At 35.8% G+C, this 26,649-nt stretch overlaps 1 protein-coding gene across 1 annotated transcript; it reads right to left on the bottom strand.

The window, feature by feature from the left end:
* Nucleotides 1-7: 7 nt before the first annotated feature.
* LOC5577704 (protein lethal(2)essential for life) lies at nucleotides 8-22,691 on the bottom strand. Its single transcript, XM_021842501.1, has 3 exons — nucleotides 21,978-22,691; nucleotides 21,715-21,889; nucleotides 8-108 (listed from the first exon to the last, which is right to left on the bottom strand). Exons 1-3 carry the CDS (start codon nucleotides 22,366-22,368, stop codon nucleotides 27-29), a joined length of 648 nt encoding a protein of 215 aa, XP_021698193.1. The 5' UTR covers nucleotides 22,369-22,691; the 3' UTR covers nucleotides 8-26.
* Nucleotides 22,692-26,649: the final 3,958 nt, after the last annotated feature.

Below are 26,649 nucleotides of genomic sequence, written 5' to 3'. Positions count from 1 at the left end.
AACTGCTTATGTACCTGGTCATAGACTCATTTGGAAAAAGAAGGAGCCGCTGATGATGAACAGTTCTTATTCGAATCGCATGAACCTTTTCTCTCAGTAGAGAGGACTCTAAAAAAGAACGAAATATGTACATGAATTCTAACACAAAAAAGTTTGAGTTGGCATGTATGGACCTCGCATGTAGAACTATCTAGAGGGATGTTTAAAACTCACATCGGTCGTGGTAACTATTTAATTTTGTCTTAGAGTAAGAATGACTCTTAAGCCGAGACAAAGACTTGTGATTAACACATTAGATGTGCTATGCTTCTTCTTATACTTAGCTTTATTTTATTAGTTTACAAAATAAGAAATTAAAATTAAGTTCTACAATCCAAAACAACTATGTTCCAAAAATGGTATACTTCTTTTTTTTTAGTAAAATGCATGTGTTGATATATGTCATAATATTTTTATTGCACTTTTTCATTCATATAATTAGGTTTAACAATATATTCTCAGTAAATAACACTATTCAATTTATGTTTGCCATCCTATTCCAAACATCCGAATTATTTATAAAAACAACTCGATTGGAAATATTCTTCAACATAGTTGATTCATTTATTGCTACACACAAGTAGTAATTCCTGTACGGAGCCAATATTTGAATTTCATTGGATATTGTCGCTCAAAAGTAGTACAGGAGGTTCTGGAGTTGTTCAATGTTATGTATACTTTATAAAGATGTGTTAACTTATATTGATGTTTTTTTTTTCTAATATGGGCGCACACCGAATATGATACAATAGCTATATTTCAGCTATCTACACAAATATCACAAGACTAATGTGCATTCAATGACAGTCCACTTAGGTATTGATATACTAAGGAAGCTAAGAAACACATGTCGATGACATAATGGCATGGATACATCAGTATCAGGAACAGCAGCACCAGCTGTTTTCACACCTTTTGATCGATCGAGTAAAATGAAGTAACAAAGAAAATTAATTTGTGTTATTTAATTATCATATTGCGGTTCATTGATACAGGGCCAATCAATTTTTGGAATGTGGCTTAGCAGGAGAAAATCTCTATTGACGTTTCGAACTGGGATTTTCAAAACCTTATTTTCGATTTTCATCAAGACTTCTAAGCCACTTTCCAAATCAGTACTTTTTTAACACGAAAACTAATAATGAAATTGAAGTGAAACATAGAATTCAATCCTGTGCAGTTACTGAATTGTGTTTTAAAGTTGACACAAGCTTACATTGTATGTGTTTGATGATAACAAAACGTTCAGATCCTTGAATGAAATTGCATTGCAATTCCAAACTGGTCACAATCGCCCAGGAAGTCAATTTATGGTTGATTCAATTAACAATTGCAATCTTGTTAGGTTTTGTTGTGCGGATCTTCGAAGGGGTTTTCTGGAACAATTACTAGAAGTAATACTGGATTTAAAAAAAACCACTTGTAGAAATTATGCAAAGAAATTTACTTACATCGTTGAAAAATTTCTTCGAGCATTTTTATATGGAAGATCATTCAATATTTTTGGCAGTAAGTTATCGAAAAGTTTCTCAAGATATCATTACTGAAGTCACTGTTCGAATCTTAGAGAAGTCATTACTAATTCATTCGATTGTTTGTTTTAACTCCTTTAATAGAATCGATATACAGTCGCCTCTCCACATCTCGATATCGAGAGACCATCGAGATAGGGAGAGATCGAGAGATAGAACAAATTTTTAATGGATACTAGATTGAAAATCACTCCGTTACTAGGAGAATTGAAAACAAACAGACGTCATTTCATCGTTGCAAATTGTTTTGAATCCCTTAGCACAAATCTTTTTTTTAATTCTTTCTTAGTATCATTCCAAACATTACATTCATTTCTTATATCTAGGTGTTCTGTGTTATTAGACAACACTATCATCCTAATTTGGTAATACAAATTTAAGATTTTATTAACATTTTGTTAACAACATATTACATTTCATTTGCCGTAGCAGTTCAGATTTTTTACAGGTGAGTTGATTTCACCTGCTTTTAAGAAAAAAAAAAACGTTTGCAATTTACTTAACCTAACTTAACCTAAACGCATTAATCGTGTCAATAGAAGATTGTAACGATGTTGTTTGCCTGAAATTATTAATTATTTTATTTGACATTTGTTCCAATGTTTCAACATTGGATATTCTTTGTAACTCATTGGTACTATACCAGGGAAGAAGCCTCAGAATCAGTTTTAAAAATTTATTTTGAATTATCTGCAGAGCTTTCTTCCTGGTATTACAACAGCTAGTCCATATTGGTACAGCATACAACATGGCTGGCCAGAAAATTTGTTTGAATATCAAAAGCTTGTTCTTAAGACAAAGTTTTGATTTTCTATTAAAAATGGGATAGGGATATTTTACATATTTGTTACATTTGGCTTGAATGCCCTCAATGTGATTTTTGTAAATTAAATTCTTATCTAGCATGAGTCCTAGATACTTAACTTCATCTGACCAATTGATTGGAACCCCTCTCATCGTGACAACATGTCTACTTGAAGGTTTCAAATAAAGAGCTTTTGGTTTATGTGGGAATATTATTAGTTGAGTTTTGGAAGCATTAGGAGAAATCTTCCATTTCTGCAAGTATGAAGAAAAAATATCCAAACTTGTTTGCAATCGACTACACTGCTAATAAAGGCATGACTGTCCCATATGGTATTAGCAGGCATTGAAATAATAGCGCTCAGTTTGAAGTTTGTTTTCTCATACAAATTTTCATAATTTTCTAGGACATTTCCGCACGCCTTATTCATTTAGCACTACCGCACAGATTTCTCATTTTGCTTCTATTGATCAGCAAAAAGTATTAACTTGAACATAATTCACGTTTTGCAGTTGATTTTTGGGTTGATAGTTCATATAGAGACTGTTATGCCTTTATTTTTCAATATGGGACTGCACCAAGCTCATATTTTTCCGCAACATTTTCAAACAAAGTATGTAAATTTAGATACGCATAGCAAAGTATATATTAAACCACGCATGTTGCAATGGAGAAAGGTGTTGGTTCAAAAATCCATATGGGACAGTTATGCTTTTATGAGCAGTACAGATGACACGCAGGCTTCGTCCTTTGGCGGAGAGGCCTGTGTCATCCGCAAACAAAGATTTTTGGCATCCCTGAGGTAACTCAGGTAAGTCAAAGGTGAAAATATTGTATAATATTGGTCCCAAAATGCTGCCTTGAGGAACACCAGCTCTTACAGGAAGTCTATCAGATCTGGAGTTCTGATAATTAACCTGAAGTGTACGATTTGACAGATAACTTTGAATTATTCTAACAATGTATGTTAGAAAATTAAAGTTTTTTAATTTTAGAATCAAACCTTCATGCCAAACACTGTCGAATGCTTTTTCTATGTCTAGAAGAGCAAGACCAGTAGAATAGCCTTCAGATTTGTTGGAACGGATCAAATTTGTTACACGTAAAAGTCGATGAGTGGTCGAATGTCCATGGCGGAATCCGAACTGTTCATTGGCAAAAATTGAATTTTCGTTGATGTGGGCCATCATTCTGTTCAAAATAACCTTTTCAAAAAGTTTACTGATGGAAGAAAGCAAACTGATTAGACGATAGCTAGAAGCTTCTGCAGGATTTTTGTCTGGTTTTGAAATTGGAACAACCTTAGCATTTTTCCATTTGTCAGGAAAATATGCTAATTGAAAACATTTGTTAAATATATCAACTAAAAATGATAAGCTACTTTCTGGAAGTTTCTTGATGAGGATGTAGAAAATTCCATCATCGCCAGGAGCTTTCATATTTTTGATTTTTTTAATAATAGTTCTCACTTCTTCCAAATCAGTCTCCCAGGCATTTTCGAAAACGTTCTCTTGATTGAGAATATTTTCGAAGTCCTGAGTAACTTGTAAGTAAGTCCAATTGAAAATGACTAGTAAGTCCTAAATTAAAATTGTGCGCGCTTTCAAACTGCATAGCAAGTTTTTGAGTTTTTTCGCAATTAGTTAGTAATAATTTGTTTACCTCATTCAATGCCGGTATTGGCTTCTGAGGGTTTTTTTTTTAATTCTAGATAATTTCCAAAAGGGCTTAGAGCCAGGGTCCACTTGAGAAATCTTATTTTCAAATTTTTTGTTTCCTAATTGTGTAAAACGTTTCTTGATTGCTTTCTGCAAATTCTGCCATATAATTTTCATAGCAGGATCGCGAGTGCGTTGAAATTGCCTTCTCCTGTTTTTAAGACGGATCAAGAGTTTAAGATCATCGTCTATAATCACGGATTCAAATTTTACTTCACATTTTGGAATTGCAATGCTCCTGGCTTCAACAATGAAATTTGTTAAAGTTTCAAGATCATTGTCAATATCAAGTTTAGTTGGTAATGAATGAAATATAAACATCAAGATTAGAGTCAATATACGTTTCATATATATTCCAGTCGGCTCGTTGAAAGTTGAGCTGATAGGATTGAGAATCGCTTCATGGAATATTTGAAATGTAACAGGGACATGATCAGAATCAAAATCAGCACGAGTAACTAATTGGCTACAAAGATGACTAGAGTCAGTTAAGACCAAGTCAATCGTAGATGGATTTCTAGAAGAGGCAAAAAATGTAGGGCTATCAGGGTATTGAATTGAGAAATATCCTGAAGAGCACTCATCAAATTAAATTTTGCCGTTGGAATTACTTTGAGAATTATTCCATGACCGATGTTTGGCATTGAAGTCACCAATGACAAAAAAAATGACTTATTGCGAGTCAATTTTCGCAAGTCAGTTTGGAGCAAATTAACTTGCTGTCTAGAGCATTGAAAAGGCAAATAGGCAGCTATGAAAGTATATTTACCAAACTGTGTTTGAACAGAAACACCTAAAGTTTCAAAAACTTTAGTTTCAAATGACGAAAACAGTTGATGTTTTATACGGCTATGAATTATGATTGCAACTCCCCCACATGCCCCATCAAGTCGATCATTACGATAAACAAAAAAGTTAGGATCTCTTTTGAGTTTAGATCCAGGTTTTAAATACGTTTCGGTAATAACTGCTATATGCACGTTATTAACTGTAAGAAAATTAAACAGCTCGTCCTCTTTACCATTCAGAGAACGAGCATTCCAATTTAAAATATTTAAATTATTATTTGGATCCATTAGAAAAACGTAATCCAATAACAATTTGATTTGTAAATTTTACACCTACTTGGACTGCTTCAGTCATAGTGGTGGCTTTGAACATTGCATCAATCATAAGATTCAATTGTTAGAAAATTAAAATCAGAGGCAGACATATCACTTGAAGTGGGTACATTTGATGATTTCTCATTAGAATTTTCGGTAGATGAAGAAGCGGAGTAGGAGTTACCTGTGGAAGTAGGGTTTTTTCCATTTGATTTGAAACAAGTAGAATGGGTACTCATAGTACGAATAGGGTAGGAGTTCAAATTACCTACTACGATATCGGCAAAGGATTAACCGTGGGTGAAAGATTCGAACGGCTACCCGACGGATTTAAATTTGTGAATGAGCATGATTATGATCTTCCTGATGGGTATGATTCCTAATCAAGCGATCGTTATATGAAAAATGAGTATTGTTCAATACTCTACCAGGCAAATTCCGGAAACGACCGTTATCGTAACGGATATTATCTTTCATCTGCCTGGCACGAGCCTCAATGACTCTCCTTCGCGAAGGGCAATCCCAAAAATTGGACTTATGATTGTTCCCGCAATTTGAGCATATAAACTTGGTGTTATCTTCCTTCACTGGACAGACGTCCTTAGCGTGAGAAGAACCTCCGCAAATCATGCATTTTGCATCCATGCGACAATGTTTTGTACCATGACCCCACTTTTGGCACCGACAGCACTGAGTGGGGTTCTGGTAATTTCCTCCAGGTTTCTGGAAATGTTACCATGTCACACGGACATCGAACAAAAGTTTTGCTTTTTCTAAAGCTTCAATATTATTTAGTTCTTTTTTGTTTAAGTGAACTAAATAAAATTCTTGAGAAAGCCCTTTCCGAACAATGCCAGATTGGGTTCTTTTTTCATAATGTTTACTAGGACTGGGGAAAATCCAAGTAAATCATTTATTCCATTTTTGATCTCTTCAGGTGACTTATAGTCACTTGAGAGACCTTTCAAGACAACTTTGAACAAACGTTCAGTTTTGTCGTCATAAGTAAAAAAATTGTGCTTCTTCTCTTCAAGATGTCTGAGAAGAAGTTCGCGATCTCTAAGAGTTTCCGGCAAAACGCGTCAGTCTCCTTTCTTTGCGATTTGGAAGGAAACCTTGATTCCCCTAATGGAGTTCAAGATCTCCTGCCTAAATCCCCCAAATTCGGAACAACTGACCACGATAGGCGGCACTCTTTGCTTCCTTACTTGAATCAAAGAGCTTGGACTAGAAGCTGCTTCGATTTGGTGTTCGGAAAATTTGTCTAGAGCATCGAACTGATTGCTCATTTCGATACAATTATTCATTTCACCCTTGGAAGAAAGTTCACATTCCGGAGAAAGGTCCTTTCTTCCATTCTTGCCACGTTTAGTGACAGTTTTAAATCCCACTTTTTTGGAAGGAAGTTGTGAATTCAGAGATTCACCCTTCCTTTTGTTTGTTCTTGATACCATGTTTAGTGAATAAACGAAAGAAGACGCGACCTTCGAGAGGTTTTTTTCCCAAGACGGTGTCCAAGAAGGATTACCACCGCTAGCTTTCGCCAACGGGTCCAACGAAACATCGAAGGCACGGGTCCAAACAAGGATTGTAAAGGGATCAATAGTAGAAAAAATAGTACTGAAAAGTACTGTTTTAGTAGCACTGAAAAGTACCGTTTTGAATTTTAGCACTGAAAAGTACTGTTTTTGTAGCACTGAAAAGTACTGTTTTATTGCTTTAGGTAGTTTTCAAGAAAACTTCCAAGAGCAGAGAGAATTCGTGTGCGCACTGGCTTAAAACAAGTCTAGTAACCTTTGATAATGGGCATATCGACATACGGAGAGAAAATCGGGAATGAAAATCACATCGAGATTGGGAGATATCGACATAAGGAGGATAACGAGATATGGAGAGTGAAAATGTATACAGAATGAAGGGACTGAACAAATAATCGACAACAAAAGGAAGAGATATCGAGATGTAGAACATCGAGATGTGGAGAGTCGACTGTATTAGCGAATTCATTAGCATTTGAGTTCACAAGCTCCTACAAGTAATTTGTACAGGGACTTTCCCGAAATCTATTCAAAGATTACTTAAAAAGTTATTTTCATTTAAGATTTCTAGCGAGGTTGTTTAGAGTTTTATTTATTCCAATAATCTGTTAATAACTTACGGAAGAATGTTTTCAATTGATTCTTCATCTAATTCCTCAAATAGTTTTCTCAGTGACTTAGATGAAATTTCTGGACTTGAGTCCTTTAAAAGGTTTATCCCATAATCCAGAAATTCATCACTCAGAATATCATTACCCCGAATGTATCATTCTCATCAAACAAAAATCCTGGTTGCTATGATGGTTCTATAAAAGAGCTTTTCAAAAATATCTCTTCCAAGAGTTGATAGTTTCTTCAATATCGACTCATAAAGGTTCAATTGTATATCAAGAGCTCTGTAATTTCTGCCATTGAATGATATGAGTATACTTCATTAGGCATAAAGACGTTAGGCATAAGGACGTTAGGTATAAGGATGTTAGGCATAATGGACGATAGGCATAAAGACATTTGGCATAATGGATGTTAGGCATAAAATACGTTAGGCATAATGGACGTTTGGATAAAATAAGTTGCGTGTGTGCCATTTGAAACTTGTCTTGTATCGAAAATTGTTCGGAATCATTTACAGCCATTATGCTGATGGGGTAGGTGGGTGTGCTTAAGATGTAACAACTCATAAAAAAATAAAATAGTGTAAAATTTATACAAAAAGCGTAGCGAGGGGATTTTTTGATTGGTTGATCATAATTGATTATTTTCGGTGTTATGAAATTTGACAATGGACCCATAATTGCAAGATATGGAAGAATATTGTTGTCATGGTCATTGTTATCATTCGGCAATGCAGCTTAATCCATTTTTGTAAGAATCAATTTATATTTACGATGCACAATCAAAATGTTATTTGTTTCTAGAGATGTTTATTTTAATGAGTTTATGATTTTTTGTTATATTTCTTTTACATAATTGCGTTGATTCTAAGGCAGGGACTTCCATATAAATATGAGTGCTTATAATGCAAATGATTTACTTGAAGACAACAAGAGTAAAGTCAAGAGCTCATGTTATGATAGGTGACATTATCTTCAACATCAATTTTGTGGTAGTGTGGCCACCATCTTTTTGGCATTACAATCTCACTCCGAGTCTGCTCATCAATTTAATGTAGTGAGAGCAGTTCCTTCGTCTCTTCTCCAAACAATTTCCGATGATTTTCAGTCAATTTTGATCAGCCTCATAGGTAAGTTTTACTGAAAACACTTTGAAAATAATCGGAATTCATCGAGTTTGAAAAGTGAAATTTGAGTTATATTTATTTTAGATACAAAGGCCAAGTTCAAATTTAACATAGCACAGTATTTATCATGGCGTGCCTTCAAGTTCAATATAATATTCCTGGTTTTTTCGCATACAGCCCTACATATCTATACATCTATACATATATTAGTGCTCAGCATAATCATTCAAGAGAAAGTCAAAACGATTTATTTATGGATATGGCTATGGAAATGGATAAATAATATTTACATCTATATTAACAATAACTATTAGGACAGCACGAACCCACAGAGCAGCATATTATTGAAAGAAATCAAACAGCCTTTACCTTTTATCATTAAATTAATCGTATAAATATGAAGAATAGCCAATGATTCAAAGAAGGGAAATGTATGATGGGAAGATTAGAGCTATAATGACATTATTTATTGAATAAGAATGTCTTGAAAGAACACCTTATTTGCAAAAGAAGACAAATTTTCTGAATAAAACATTAACAGCAGTAGCTTCAATAATTTTGTCGACAGTATAACTATGAAGAACAGCCTACAATTTAAAGAAGGGATAATCTCTGATGAAAAATTTGCCAGTTATATGTGTACAATCAAAATCAATAGATGAGCAGCAGGTCATTGTACAGCGTCGTTTCTATTCTTGGGATTACGCCTCAACACAAATTCTAAGCAAAGTGTTCTAGGAGCACTTCCACCGTCATTAAATAAAAGTTTGCTTTGCCACAGTAGTCATTTTTCAATGTTACTTGTGCACCATACGCAAGCACGATTATACTTCATAACAAAGGAAGTGAAGAAAACGAAAAGATTCTGGATCGACTGAGGAACCTTTGGTAAGGCTGTGCTCTATGGTCACAGAAGTTACCACAACGCTAATGAAGGTCCTTTACAGCATTGTCATGCTGATCATTTAATCAGGTTTTGTCCTAGAAATCGACCTCAAAGGATTTACAATTATAGGACGACTACAAGGCAATCGCATTTTAAAGAATACATTTCTTATCTTTGAAACCCTTCAAAATTATAAAAAAGCTCATATTTCGCATAAATTATTTCAATTTTCATTTTGGAAATTATGCCTATCGTCCATTATGCCTAACGTCTATTATGCCAAACATCCATTATGCCAAACGTCCATTATGCCTATCGTATTTATGCCTATCGTACTTATGCCTAACGCCCTTATGCCTAACATATTTATGCCTAACGTCGTGCACCCGAATGGTATACATGTAGTGATTTTTCAGATTTTAACTAAGGGTATGCGATATGGATTTTTTCCATGTCGATACGAAACGAAACGATACGCGGAATATCTTGCGCTGATAATGACGAAACGAAACGAAATTTAAAAATGTTTCGTGTAACTCGATACGAAATCAAATATCTCACGGAATTTTTCGAAACGGAACGAAATTTTTGAATTTGTTTCGCGGAATACACGTTTAAGTTTTTTTTTCTTGTCAAAAGCTGTAAATTTGACAATAGGCATAAAAACGTCTTTTTATATCCTCTACCATATGGAAACCTTAGCGTTGCTCAGCGGAATCCTTACATGTTTTGGTAAAACTCTTTTCTGTTTGTTTGAAATCTTCTTAATAATTTTTTAAGGTTTCATTTCAACATATCTGACACTCACACAAGGCAATGAGTGGGTTTAAGAGGAAAATAATTATCATCGTTCTACACATTTTCAAAACCAGTTTTTTTTTGCTCAAAATTGAAGCAACGTTCATGAACATCTATCATTGCATTACACTTGTTAAATGTAATACGATGATAGATTTCCATGAGGATATCTTGAAATTTGAACGTGAAAACTGTTTTTTTTTTTTTTTTTGATGATAGCTGATGATTGAATGATGGATTCTTGAGCCTTAATTTAAATGTAGCAACTAAGAAGTGGGTCGAAAAGCAGTTACAAACATTCAAAACAATTTTAAAAATATTGAGTCCAAAATTAATTTGATTTTTAGAAACGCCTTACATTTTTTTAATCATGTGGATATGCTAATATATACCATAAAACATGGAATAATGGTATTCATTTTTTTGCTGTACTTTATGCTTTGTGGCTTGAATGAATGTGATTGGGGACACAAGTCGATAAGTTATCATGAAAACACTAAACTGAGAAGCAGACTCTTCCCCAGTTGGAACACTGTTGGGGTAATTTAGAAGTTCCAAATAAATTTTCTGGAAAAGCCTTGAAAAAACTGTGAATTAATTCTTGGAGGGATCAAATCTGGATGAATGCAAACTTTAAGAGTAAACCTTGTAGAAAATACTGAAGGTATTTCTATTATTTTGTAGAGCAAATACTGGAGAAATGATCCTATTCCAAAATCTGTGAAGGAATTTCTGGAAGAAATAAGGATTGTTGATATTATCTCATTTTCAGATTCTTTGTTTAAAACTGACTACAAAATCACATTTTTACTGAGTTTTGAGCTTCGAGAGTATTTTAAAAATATTTCAAAATTTCGAAAAAAAAGTTTTGAACCTGGACTACATAGCATTAGACTGATGCTAATTTTGAAGTTTTTGCTCCCCTATGCTTGAACTATGTCAATTATTATGCAAATGATTCTCCCAAAATTTGAAGTGATTTGGAAGAAATATGGTTGTGCACACGCTATTTGAAGTTTATATGGACATTACTATGGAAAAGGCAAACCTTTTGTGTTCAGTCCTCTAACTGCTCGTCATAATAATCTATGGAAAAGTGAAAACCCTCATCTCATGTGAAAACTTCCCAGCTACAACTTTGCCGAAGACCACATTTCGATGGGACGTAAGGATAATTTGTTATTTTTGATAACAAAGTCTATATCATGCTGAGATGATAATTCAATTACCGTTTTGTCTCAAATTCCGAACAGACTCATATTCCGAACACTCGGTTTTTGTATAGCGATTGGGTTGAAATGTTTCACTGAAATATGTCATAAAATTACAATGAAATGGTAGTCAATAGACCATTTCCGTCAAAAAATTTTATTGGCTTATATGCTTTCTGTCAATTTACTGAACAAACTTTCCTAAGGAACCGATATGTTTTGGAGCCTTTAACTGTAAGAAAACAATGAAAAACTTGCGGCACGTTAGTGCACCCCTCGGTCCCCTACAATTTGTTTCACCTCGAAAAATTGCAGACCCCTTTTTCCCCTATGGTTTTGCCACCACGTTGTGGTGAATTTACGATCAGCCGGCATGACCAGATGATTTTTGTTTATGTTTTCATTCATCATAAGAGGCTCCGTTGCGGTTTCACTCCCTCCTTCCTTCACGGCTCCTGAAGTCTCCGTAATCACCGCGGAAACCACCTTCGCCGATTCGGCCGGTTATGACCGCACCCGGCGAACACTACACGGTTCTGTAACGCAAGGATTGTAGTCGACAGATGCCTGATCTCTGCTTTGTGCCGACGAGGATTGAAGGGATTGAATATGCCGGAAGATTCCCGCCTAGAGGCAGCAATAGCCGCTCAAAATTTGCTTGCGCGGCTGTTGCTGCCTCAAGGCGGAAATCTTCCGGATCAACGACCAACAGATAGATTTATGCATTTGTCGGCATGAATAGTAAAAAATAGCCTCTAATAGAACTAGCGGTACCGTAACTGCTGGGTGGATGAGAGATTTGTTGTTAGGGGGTGGTTTTGAATTTTGAATCTGTGGAGGAAAATATATTTTCCTGAAGGAAGACCTGAATCGGGTTGGAGTTGGAACTGTGCTTCAGAACGGGTTGCGCCAGTTACAACCTGGTTTAAAAACGTTTGTTTGAGTAGTTTCGGTGGCGCTCCTGTTTGGGGCGCCCTGACCGGGATCACGGTCAGTTTGAGCGCGCACCTGATATTGACGTTTGCCAATGTAAACAAGCATCCCAATGCAGGGGTGGAATCGAAAAACTGTTGCAAAATCACCACGCTGATACCCATAGGGTTGAACAAACTGTGCCGCATCTCGAATTATTTTTCAAAAAGTGGTGAGTATCAATGTTTTCAAAAAATTATAAAAAAATCAGGAGTGCATATAATCAAACTCTGAAAGCGTTAATATTCATTAAAAATGATTGTCTTTCGAAGAAAAATACAAAAACGGGGGGTTAGATCCGACGGAAATGGTCTATTGCAATTCAATTTTAACGTCTTTCAATCTATTTTATACATCGGGAATAGTGATGAGTCTGTAGTTCGAGACCAGTAACTAGCTCAGATAAATTTATTTGCGAAATTATTAATCTGAATACAATTTATTCTCGCTGTTCGGAATTTGAATCAAGGTGTTCGGAATGTGAGACAGAATGAACACAGTGTTCGGCATTTGAAGCAAAATGTTGTTCCATACTTTTACGTTAAAACAATATTACACAAGTTAAAATTAACAATTTTATCGGCACACCCAACAGCTAACAGTTAGGCTTTGCGGAGAAATCAAAATGTTTACAAATATCAGCTAATTTATGCCCACCAGATGCATTTGAAGTCACTGTTGGCCTTAAGTGTTCGGAATATGAGTCAAAACGGTACTTCCAGAGCAACACTGTTTTTTTGCTGTAGAACATACCGTTTTGACTCATATCCCGAACACTTAAGGCCAACAGTGACTTTATATGCATTTGATTGGCAAAAAATAGCTGATATTCGTGTAAATTTTAATTTCCTCACAAAGCCTAACTGTTAGCTGTTGGATGTACCGATAATAATGTTGATTTAATTAGTTTTTGTATTGTTTTCACACAAAAGAATGGAACAACATTTTGATTCAAATGCCGAACACTGTGTTCATTCTGTCTCATATTCCGAACAGCACGAATAAATCGTATTCAAATGAATAATTTCGCAAATAAATTTATCTGAGCATGTTCTACTGGTCTCAAACTAAAGAATCATCACTACTCCGGCGATATAAATTATATTGGAGATGGTTAAATTGAATTGCAATTGACTGCCATTTCCTTGTTATTTGGTGACATATTTCAACGAAACATTTCAACCAAATCGCCATACAAAAACCGAGTGTTCGGAATATGAGTCTGTTCAGAATTTGGAACATGCAAACCAAATTTATGACGATGAATAACAATTTTTCCTGAGGTCCAATCAAAAAGTGGTATTCGGCAAAGTTGTAGCTGGGAGGATTTCATATTAGAAGAATTTGTTCACTTTTGCATAAAATATTATGACGAAGAGATAGAGGGCTGAACACAAAAGATTGGCGTTTTCCATAGTAATCTTCATATAAACTTCAAATGGCGTGTGCACAGTCAAATTTCTTCCGAATCACTTCACACTTTGGGAGGATGCTATTTACTATAATTAAAATCGTTTGAGCATAGGGGAGCAAACATTTCAACATTTGCATCACTCTAACATAGCATAGAGGAACCGCAAATAAGATTGACAATTTTACCCATGTTCGTTTAGACAATCCGTCTTTCAATGAGCTAACGAACCCGACAGCGGTTCAAGCTGAACACTTGATCGATTGGCCATCGAGTAACCAATCTATAGATTTTTCAGCTTGAATGGACGTCTAGTTCTTTAGATTTGTGCTCATGAAGATTTGAGGTGTGGCTTTGGATCACCCAAATCAACGCATTTTTTTACGGCGACAGCGACAAACAATCGCTGCGATTTCGCTGCTACATGTAGAGTTTTATGACACAACAATGAAATCGCGTTGATTTGGGAGAGCTGTTTTTATGCTGTGTTAAAAGTGACGTCATAGCGGGAAAGTAAGAGAGAGAACTAATGCGCGCATCAATAATGTGCACCACCTGAGCAAATCCAGAACATCAGGGACTCACGCTCCGTTGCTTTTTTTGACATTTGTGTACAAACAATTTTTGCGATATATTAACGGATTTGCTCAAAAGGACACACGATGTTCCCCGGAGGAAAACCGTGGTTTTGCTCTCTTCATTCTTATGGAAGATAACATTGCGGTAGTTCAGCAAACGCAGTTGTTCCTTTCCTGGGCTATTCGCCGCGAGGAATTTAGGGCAAATGGGCGTTTTTGGAAACTTTACAACGGCAGTGCAGTTTATCATATCCTGCGGACCAGTCAATACTACAGTCATCCCACAGTTATGGATAGCACACAGATATGGATCTAAGTTGGATTAAAGGGAGAATATATCATTAAATAGAGTAGCAATTACTCAGAACCCATTTTACCTACGCGAACCATAAATCTATACAGCATCGCAATCAACAATAACATGCTTAAACACATTTGTTCCATTCGTAGGAAATAAAATGTCATACATATGCCTAGAAGCGTTGATTCATATTTGTGGGGCATTGAAACCCATACCACAGTTATGAATCTAAGATAAGACGATTCCTAAAGAAACGCCAAAACGTATGCTTTCACTAGCACACCATTCGTTTGCCTCGCAGATAATTTGCTGTTATAGTGTTCTGATCCATGATATGAGTCGATTTGATCCATAATACGGACCCATTTTTGACTGTACACAGTTAGAAAAAATCACCGACGTCGGTAGTTCGTTTACCGAAATCTCAACAGCTGAACGGTCGGTAATCCGTTCGGTAAACGAAAAGTTTACCGAAAGGACTGTAATTTGAGCCCAACGGGTGAACTGTCAAAACTACCGGTAGATCGGTAGTGATTACCGAAGTTCCGCGTCTATTCTGTAATGATATTTACCGAACCATCGGTTATTTTGGAAGGGGGAAACGAAATTTCAGATGTTTGTGCAAAGTAAAATATTTAATCTTGCTCTTATTCTTGATATAATCATTTATTTCTATGACATGAATAATCACCTCGGATTGAAGAACCTAACCTGCTGGGTGTTTATTTCGTTTATTATTCGTTCAACTTCAAAATGCTAACAAGCCGTTGCAATTTTGCCACATCGTTGTTCCATTATCGCAGATGTCAGCATTACTCCACACATATGCTACACCATTACGGATTGTTGCTGAATCTAGGCGCATGATTGGAGGGTCCTGTTTCGTCGATATTTGCTCCTTCACATCCTATAGTAAAAAGTAAATATATCCACTACAGGTCTTGGTCTGATGTTAGCCAAAAAAGTAATTACTAACCTGTAACGTTATCTCCAAATCACTTCTTTCAAGCAAAGATTAAAATTAAAGATTGAAAACATCATTATGGCGGATTTGACGTTTCTTGTTCCAAGTTACCGAATACGGTAATCCTCTACCGACAGTTCAGCTGAATATTTCACCGAAGTCAGCACTTGAGCTCGTTTACCGATTTATCGGTAAATATCTTCACCGATGTCGTTAATCTTTTAACAATTCACCGAAATTCAGTAATTTTTTTTACAGATTTCAGTAATCAAGCCGAAATATACCGAAACGTCTGTAATTTTTTGAATCACCGTTCTGTTTCGGTGATTTCAATTACCGAACTCATAGAGTCTGTTTAAGTGTGTAGCTGCTAGGAGTAGAAGCGAAAGCTTTGCTTTTTTTTTGTTCGAAATTAAACTCGAATTTCGCGAAATTCCGTTTTATTCCGTTTGTTTTCAATTTTCCGTGGAAATATTTTAACAATTTGGCGAAACGAAACGAAATAGCAAAATACAAATTTCGCCAGTGCGAGTTCCGTGGAATTCCGCGGAATTTCGTTTCGAAGCGTATTTGACGGAATCATTCGGTATTTCGCATACCCTTAATTTTAACTCGTTTTTATAGCCACTCAACAAATCTAATTTCAACTTTATTCATCTTAAGTTAAAAAAAAGAAGAACGCTGACGGGGTTGGTGGTCCAATGGCTACCGCTTCTGCTTCATAAGCAGAAGGTCATGGGTTCAATCCCAGGTCCGTCCCTTTCCTCGTTATTTGTAGTTGTATATTTCACTTGCTTCTGTCTTCCACTTTTAATATATCGCAGTTGATCTATCACAGTTCATAGCATTTGTTTGAACCCGAGACGGACAAAAAAACCGTTTCCCTACGCTTCCATTCTTATATCCTTATAGCACGCCTTTCTTTACGCCTGTTATATAGGCAATCTGCTAACCAAACAGCAAGCCTCTCTGCCATTAAAATATACTAGCCCTGTACATTCCCGCATGAAGTGACGTAGACGAAGTGGTGTATACGGTCTACTGTAGGAGCCTGTTTAATGCATCATCAATTCCTCCCCCCTTCCCATAATTAGTCTGAATTCTGACGTGGCAGGCACCATTATCGCCTAAAAATAGAAGATCACCAGCACTTATACACAGAGGGTGTCTGTTAGTCCCAAACAGTCATCTGGTTGGTTCTTTATGTAAGTGCATCTGATCTGGCAATACTGGAGTAGCAACCACGGGCGGCCTATCAAGCTCAAGCTCAAGCTCAAGCTTAAGATGAAAAAAAAGAAGCAAAATCAGTTGGATTAAAAACAAGAAAAATCTTAGTTTATAATCCATTTAACCATTTGTAACCTGAATGACAATTCTTAGTAAGTTCCAATAGACTTCATTTTTAATTTATAGGAAGTAACCGGTAGTTTTCTTAATTTTAGTGATTAATAAAAAGTATTGGTTGCATTTGACAAAAATTTTCCTTTTGTAATTACTATCTTAGAAAAGTTTTACTGAGTTTTGAAAAATTAATTAAAAAAGGTAAGTCATATATGGACGTCCTCTTTTGACAGATGTGCATATTTAGACTACCACTTGTATACAAACAGTGTCAGATACTCTCATCCAATGTGGAATCAAAATATCTTTTCATTCTTTTTGGCATTACGTCCTCTCTGGGACAGAGACTGCTTCTCAGCTTAGTGTTCTTATAAACACTTCCACAGTTATTAAATGAGAGCTTTCTTTGCCAATCATAAGATACAATACTCAAATTTACTTTTTGTTCTGATTCTTTTTATAGAGATTCTGCCCAAGAGTTCGAACATGTAAAAGAGTAAATTGAAGTTTCCTATTGATATAAATTCGTTCATAGAACTGTTTTCAACAGGAAAATTATTTGAAGAAGTTAGTATCTATAAAACAACTAATGCTTCATCTTTTCTCTTTCATTTAAAACATATCTAGAATTCTCAATACAGTCAACTCTCCACATCTCGATATCTCTCCCTATGTCGATAATATTTTCGGTCCCTTCATTCTGTTTACATTTTCACTCTCCTTATCTCGATATCTCCCTATCTCGATGTGATTTTCATTCCCGATTTTCTCTCCGTATGTCGATATACCCATTATCAAAGGTTACTAGACTAGATTTTAGAGATTCAAAACAATTTGCAAAGATGAAATGACGTCTGTTTGTTTTTAATTTTCGTGGCAACGGAGTGAATTTCAATCTAGTATTCATTAAAAATTTGTTCTATTTCTCCATCTCTCCTTATCTCGATGGTCCCTTCAATATCGAAATGTGGAGTGGCGACTGTAGAACCTTTTTAGCACCAAATACAAATATCTTCTTCTTTCTGGCGTTACGTCCCCCCTGGGACAGAGCCTGCTTCTCAGCTTAGTGTTCTTATGAGCACTTCCACAGCTATTAACTGAGAGCTACTTACTATTCCAATGACCATTTTTGCATGTGTATATCGTGTGGCAGGTACGAAGATACTCTATGCCCTGGGAAGTCGAGAAAATTTCCAACCCGAAAAGATCCTCGACCGGTGGGATTCGAACCCACGACCCTCAGCTTGGTCTTGCTGAATAGCTGCGCGTTTACCGCTACGGTTATCTGGGCCCCGAAATACAAATATAAGGACTGTTCATTTTATAAAGTGGACACTTTGTTTTTGCTATATCTTTTTTATTTATTGATAAAATCGTAATCGGTTTTCTGTGCATCGTTCAACTATTATTCTACAATACTATTAAAATATAAGATCTTAGAAAATGCTTTTGGTTGAAGAGCCAAATAATTTTTCCAAAAACTCCTAAGAAAAGCTGTTCGTCAAAGCTTAACATTATTTTTCGCAAAACAAAAATCCTAATTTTTATGAACATATTGTATGTTTGTATCTTTTACTATTCTACAAAAGGTATAGCTTTAAAAAAAATCAACTATATTCCACCATTCTCTGACATTAGGTAACTTTAGTGATGCACCCATTTATGGCCAAATTTGCTGATACACCATCCTTTCACTCCCAGCAAAAGAGGAAAGTAAAAAGCGTGTTCAAAACTGGTCTGGTTTACTAAATAAACTATATTTGTGCAAACGAGAGCCAAATCGTGCGTTTAAACCACAGTCCTAAGCACAAATTTTACTGCTTATGGTAGTTTTACTAAAAAGCCTCATACTTTTAAAATCGTGTACGCATATTTATCGATCTGCAGCAAATTGTAAATGGTTTTCTCCGAAAATTTCAATTGGTAATCTCAGAATAACATATTACAAAAATAATAGGTGCAAAATGAAGTCGATTTTATTACAGCAGTGTTGCCAATTTTGATGATTGTCAATGTACTTTGAAAGGTCTTCTAAGAATAAAGCAATTGTGTATCTATTGTGCTTTAAATGTCACCTGGGGACTTAATAAGTAACTCTATGAAGGCGTAAGTCATTTTTCATATTAATACTATATTAGGACTTCCGTCAGGACGTACTTTTAACCAAAAAAATTCTACTCATACCGATCCCCTTCAATTTTAAAATGGTTTTCTCTAAAAATATAGGGGGAAAATGATGTTATTATATCTGTTAAATTGTTGTTCCAAAAATAACTTGATTTTTTCAATCAGGCTTCTAGTTGATGATACTTTCGAAGAACAAGCCCTTTTTGAAAATAAAAAATATAAATTGTCAAATTTTCCAGCCAATCTCTAACAATCATTGATTTTGATAACCTCCAAAAACCGACCGTTCTAATCGTTGTTCCATATTCGTGTGAAATTTAATTAATTTTGGAGAATTTTTATTATCACAACATTGTACAATACTAGTCAAACGATGTTCAGAAAACCGATTGAAATTTCATTGATAAATTAAAAAGATACAGCATGCACAAGGTGTCCACTTTATAAAATGAACAGTCCTTATAGCTCCAATATTAAGATTAAAGCGTGATTTTGGTCGTCAAAACCGTTTTGAAATCTAAAATGTGACAAAGATAAGTTTTTATTTTTATTGGTCTGTCGAAAAAAAATCTTCTTTTTTTCTGGCATTACGTCCCAACGGGAATAAGCCTGCTTCTCAGTTTAGTGTTCTTATGTGCACTTGCACAGTTATCAACTGAGAGCTTTTTTTGCCAGTTGACTATTTTTCCTTGTGTTTATCTGTGGCAAGCACGAAGATACTTTCTGCCCAGGGGTGCCGAGGAATTCTCCCACCCGATTACCTAGACTAGTAGAATTCGAATCGAACCCATGACCCTCTGCATCTTCTTGCTGCAAGTTAACCGTCATGGCAATTTGGGCCCCCAAAATAATTCACCTGTAAAAAATAAGTTCTGCAACTTTTCAACAGTCTATCTGGTCGGTGTTAAGACAGACCGTAATATATGTTGTTTTGGCCTTGTAATGATCTGTCAAGAGTTCTATCAATTCTGATTTTTTCGATAAAAATTTTATATGTCAAGCTGGTATTCGCCACCCTAATTAAAACTATTTTTTAAATCGATAGAAAGACTTAATTTCTGTCAACATGTTCAAACCACGTTTAGAAGAAAAATATATAAGAATTGGTCAGAAACTTTTTTCTTGTAGCTTAACCCGTAAGCTACGGTCAGCCCCGTACAAAATTCAAATTGCTCGTATTTGGACATTACGCCATATTTTTTAATGAAATTTTGAGGATTGTTTCACTATTAGTTGTAGTTTTATAAGTGATGGAAAGGTATAGCTCCGGAGTATTGTGGACAATGTTATTCCAGAACATCTCTGGGTTAGGTAGGGTAAAAATCACATAAACTTCCTTTTAGAACTCATTTATAATTTGGAAACGAAATGTTTTCATACAAAATGTGAACAGACCCGTTATTTGTAATAAGTTACGAAGGCTCAGGATATTTATAAAATTTATAATTAACCTAAAGTAAGACTAAGGCTTCCAGAAAATTCTGGAATTTTTCCATAATCAACACAGGTTCATAAATTATTTTTTAGCGATTGATGTATACGTTTGTTGGTTTACGGCACTCATTAAGCCTAAACAGACGTGTCCACAAATTTTGACAATAAATTGGATATTGGACGTCATCCGAATCATCCTGGAGTACAGGTCCTTATGATCTACCAAATCTACTACAGTCTATACTAACGCAATTCTCTTGAAACTTTCTCGTTCCTACCCATAAAGCTTCATATGGTTCAAAGAGTGTACTGCTATGAATAATGATAATCTCAAGGTCTTCAGAACATACTGAAGTTGTGGGCATCAATTTCTATACGCATCTTCACTTATTATTCAAATAAAATGTTTTTAACATATCCATACTTGATCACAAATCTCCGTTATAGTTAAAAATAGTTGTTTCCAAGCCAATTGGTGGTACTATGAATTTTAAATTACTCTAATGACAATATTTACAATATCCACTGGATCTACTGGTACCGTTTTTAACTTGTTTTTGACATCGCTGTTATCGCAGAATCTCTAAGGACATCTTCAATGCTTTGGAAATGTGATTCGGATGTTTCATTTCCTTTCTGGCGTTACGTCCCAATTGGCGAATACCAGTGTTATGCATTGTTAAACATAATACAGATGTTCTAACAAAAAAGGAAGTTTCAATAAATCCGAAAAAAGCAAATATTTCGTAATTCTGAATGCTTGGTGTACGTTTTTTTTTCGAATTCATTCAAAAGCACTTGGTTCAGTCTGACTAAACAACGACCACCTGCTCAGTTGTAGCAAAGGGGATCTCCAATTTTCCCAAACATCGTTAGATCCCACGCCCAAGCAAATGAACCATGCAAACAAACCTAATTTGCCTATGAGATGTGACGATGCTACCGCTTTTATGTTCAAATTGCATTGACTTCATATTTCTTGACCACCAACTTAGTTGCGTTCGATTTCACTATTTGTAATATTGCGATAATGAACAGTTTTGTATTGTACTATTCATTTAAGAATATATTTAAACTGGAATTATGCGAACATTTAACGTCTGGATAGCACTACAAGAAAAATATCACTGTCATTAAAATGTTAAATAAACTATACCATTTTCTGGCCCTTATCAACTGAGGTAAAGCGAAAAAAGTTCATTGAAAACAATTTACTTTTCATCCTCCTCCTTGTCCGTACCGGATCCCTTGTCCGACAGTAGTTCATCTGTTTGTGTAATCGGCACGATTCGCTCGCTCAAATCTTCTGCCAGCGCCTTTCTTGGAGCCGTAACCGTTAGCACTCCATCGGCGGAAATAAACGAAGTGACGTCCTCTGCCTCGTGCCCATCTGGAATAGTTTAGCAATGATTGTTATCTATATCAAAGGTTCAACCCACCCACACCCTTCGGACGATAATTAATTAATTAGCACTCACTTGGAAGCTTGTATTTTCGCATAAATTGTCTAGACACATATCCATGCTCGTCTTGCTTTTCTTCGTGTTTCCCCTCGACGACAACTGTGTCGTCCACCACTGTCACGGTGATCTCATCCGGGGTAAACTGCTGCACATCCAGGTTTATTTGGAACCTTTCGCTGTTAATGTCCACAAAAGAACCCATATCCTGTTGGGATCGAACCGTTCGCCAAGGACGATAGTAACCATGCCGACGATAGTTTTGCCGAGGGCAGGTTGTTACCGCACCGAACAAATCATCGGCCAACAGAGCTGTGGCAAAGTGTTGGTCCAAAATCCTGGAACTATGTAATGGCGAATCCCACACATCGTCCAACCAATCGCGGAACAAAATCGGCACCAGAGACATTACGGAAGACTATGGTTATTCCTGCTGGAAAGTGTGTCACTGCGAACTGGACTGAAGCCAACGATTTTCACGTCGCACTTTATTGATTGTCGTCGTCTGCTCGCGTTCGCTTCTCAGCACAGATTGAGCGCATGGTCGTGAGTGGCACGTGTTGTTAGAACGTCTCCTACCATGCAAGGATTTCCTGTATATACAAGCTGCTCGATATGGATGAATTTCCAGATGAGAACCGCTGGGAATTTTATGGGTTGTTGATACATGGGGACAGCATTGAATGTTTTTTGGGTGTTGGCGAGATTTAATTTGTCTTTAGTATTCGTATCCTAGGATGAGTGCTCGTCGTTGGAAACTCGTGACCGCTTTTTACCAAATACATGTTAGGATTTAGATATCAGAGGTTCAGATGCAACGCAGAATAGTGTTCTTATGAGCATTTCTACAGTTATTAACTGAGAGCTTTCTTTGCCAAAGTTGCCATTTTCGCATTCGTATATCGCGTGGTAGGTACAATTATACTCTATGCCCAGAGAAGTCAAGGAAATTTCCATTACGAAAAGCTATTGGACCGACCGGGAATTGAACCCAGACACCTTTAGCATGGCTTTACTTTGTAGCCGCGGTGTCTAACCGCTCGGCTAAGAAAGCTTATGTCTTTTTATTTTTATTCACACAACTGACAATAAAATATTTATGCTTGTTTCCTGGGTGATTTTTGAAATGAATCTCACATTTTTTCTGTTCGGAATATGAACCACTGCGACCAATATTGGATCTATTGTAGTATATCCCGTGTCCTTTGTTTAGTGCATATCGTGTTACCTTATCACTACTGAGAAGTGATATAGTATTCGATCTTCTTACAGTTGTAATTCCTAACTTGATCGCAGGTTCCGCTATTTATATCCTTTGAAGAATGTGGTGGGTTCACTCTCAACAGGCGCGCCCCTTTATCAGTCAAAATCGGATCGCTTGATAAAGCCAAGAAATTACACCGATATTGTTCATACAATCCTAGTCCTTACTTCTTCAAACTAGAGAACTTAATAAATAAAAGATTTGAAAACAAATTGTTGTATTGAACGGATGTTCGGTTCTCCAGATCCGTGCTCTTGAAAATTTTAACTTTGGCTTCGATTCATCTTCACCTTAAAAATGTAACAAGGACAACAAACATGTTCCTTTGATTACTAGGGTAACTCGGTATAATATGCCCCCCCTTAAGCAAAAATGGATATATCTCGGTCAAAAGCATTATCTCTAATGAAAAAAGCACTTCAATAGGACCATTATCTTACTAGTTGTTAAAAAAATGTAAGCTTTTCCGCAACATCTATTTAATTATCTGAAAATAACATCTTTTTTACAATCATCTGAATCACGCACTTCAAAAAGAGCCTGGGCAATATGCCCCAGTATCAGTATAATATGCCCCACAACAAACGGATAGTACGCCCCATGACAAATGGACAGTATGCCCCACAACACATGGGTTATATGCCCCAGGACTGTCAGCTGCTTATGCACGCTGAAAAATTGCTAACGAGCTTGCTCGGGAATAGATAGCATCAAGAGTGGGGCATATCATCCAGCCCGTGATGGGGCATATTGCCCAGGGATGAGAAGTTGTTGAAAAATGAATATTTCAGTGAATTATCACTCTTTTTGGTCATTCTAACTAATGATATTTGTTCATTAGTTCAAGAGTCAACGTTTTACAATTGGTTGCTTTGATGTTGTGGTATTTGGCTCAAAAAATGCTTAAAAACACTGCGTGAAAAATTACATTGAAATTCGACTTTTGATACTTTTTGCATTATCTCTGTTTTGCTGCGCGTTATAACTGTCAAATTTTCATAGTGAGACAGTCTCATGAATTGTAAGGATTCTCAGTCATTTTCAGTTTCATATTGAATCTGGTTCGTTAAATATCGAGGAGGGGCGTATTGCCCGGGTGGGGCGTATAACACCGAGTTACCCTATAATATCCTGTTCTCTTTGTTTGAAGCAGTCAGGACTAGGGTTCACTGAATCTCATATACTTCCTAGAGATATCAATATGAAATTACAACTATATTACAATCTTAACCTTCCAGTCGTCGCGCGGTTTGCCACCGTCAGAACCACCACGCTGCTGTTGTGAACGAAAGGTGAGGTTTTTTCAGCAGTGTTGTACAAAATACAACAGCGCGACGACTGAAGTGTTAAGGTGAAGATGAATCGAAGCCAAACTTGTAATTTTCAAGAGCACGGATCTGGAGAACCAAATATCCGTTTAAGCTGAAAACCTTATCGATTGGTCAGTAGCTGGTGGTGACCAATCGATTAGGTTTTCAGCTCAAAAGGATATTTGGTTCTCCAGATCCGTGCTCTTGAAAATTACAAGTTTGGCTTCGATTCATCTTCACCTTAATTCTTGGCAGATTTCACCAGCTTTCTGACGAGATTCTCAAAAAATTTCTTGTAAGTTCCATGGCGATCTTTTGACGGCATTGAAGCACTATTTCTACTCAAACCATCGGCGGATTAATCTCGAATGTATCAGCAGTATATTCCAATAATATTTTTAATTAATATCCGTGGTAGTGATACTTATAAGATTCTTGCGAATATTCTTGACGGATATCTGACAAAACTTTTGGAGAGTTGCAGAGAGTTTGACCAATTTTTTGCACGGCCCTTATTTGGCTGCTCAGAAGCCCATTAGCAAGATTATTAAAATATTCAAAGTAGCTTGCAGAGGTGATGGCAGATACTTAACCTGGCCTTGTAAAATATTTTGGTGTGATTCAAATTCACTCACTTTGTATGGAAAACATTTCACGTGAAATCTAGACGGTATTTCGAAGCAATAATAATTGATTGTCATTTCAAGTTTAATTGCATGCTTGAGTTTCAAAGCTCTGGATAAACACAATATTATTGTTGTCCTCATATGATTGGCACAAAGCTCTGCGATTAAGAATTTTATATGTTACTGATATTTGTTTTCAAATCTTATTCTGTAGCGTGACTTGTATGTTTTCGACAGTTTTGTTCTCTTCAACTATTGTGCTCAAAATTTGTTTTAATGCTTTTCGCATAGAGCGCATAAAATTTCAGAAGATTTGGCAATCAAAAATCCTCCACGACAAAAATAACGAAACGGTCGAAAATACGTTAGTTCCCATGCAAAGCTTTTCAAAACAGTCAAGAAAGTTTGGACAAAGTTTCAAGAACAACCATTTCCGACAAACTCACTACTAACATTTAACATATTTCTTAAGAAGATAGTAGTTTTCCAATTATCTGTTATTTCATACTTCAATCCGGTTTTTTTCTCAATATTTTTTTAATACTGTAGTTTTACTATTCTCTCTGAAGGATGAAAATTTACATTTCTCTGCGCAATTGATGCTCAAAAAAGAAATAAACCTCATATTCTTAATAAAAAGTTGTATAACCATCCGTCAAATGTTGAATATGAAAATCTACAACACAGTGTAGTCAAAAGTAGTGATCCTTTATAGAGAGATAAGCGGAAGTAAAATGGAATGATTTGGCAACAGACCAGCAGTGCTGATTTTACTCGGCCTCGAGAATAATATTGTAACACGGACATGACTTCCTCATTGCTAAAAAGTGTATTTTGTTTCGTTATAGATCTTTGAGCTACATATCAAAACTAATAAACAGCCGAAAAAATCAAAAACTAAAAATCGCATTGACAAAAATTCGAAAAAGTAAAACATTTCATATTTTTGCTTCATGCAAAATTCCTTTAACCGAAATAATTTCAAGCGGATTACATTACTCCTCAAGAAAAGTTCAAAACAAACATAATGCATGTTCGTTTGGTTCACACTTTGACAACTCTCGCTGCTCGATTGGTTCACACTTTGACAGAAATGTCAGCTTCCGCGAATCTCTCTTATAAAGGATTACTAGTCAAAAGTATCCAGCTTTTTACGTTAGCATGCCATAAATTTTGAATCACCCCTTTCTGACATTTCTTGTCCACACTATAATTGTTTTACAGTTGGATCGTAACAACCTCTGTATCGAAACAAATTTTTAATGTTGACAAACGTGTTTTCAAGAGACCAAAACAAAAAAAGTTTACATGAAATTTCATATAGTAACATTCTTTTTATAATTTCATTATGTTTTTTTATTTATTGTACACTGATAGGCAAAATAAAGTGCCCACCTTACCAGTTTTCGAATTTCTCTCATTGATTTGGTTCAAATTAAAGTTAACACACTTAAATCTTTTTTGATATTTTATTTTTGATATTCTTTTAA

This window comes from Aedes aegypti, chromosome 2 (assembly GCF_002204515.2).
Source record: "Aedes aegypti strain LVP_AGWG chromosome 2, AaegL5.0 Primary Assembly, whole genome shotgun sequence".
In the NCBI taxonomy this organism is placed as follows: Eukaryota; Metazoa; Arthropoda; class Insecta; order Diptera; family Culicidae; genus Aedes; species Aedes aegypti.
The sequence above is the reverse complement of the archived record's forward strand: the minus strand, read 5'-3'. Positions and strand labels throughout refer to the sequence as shown.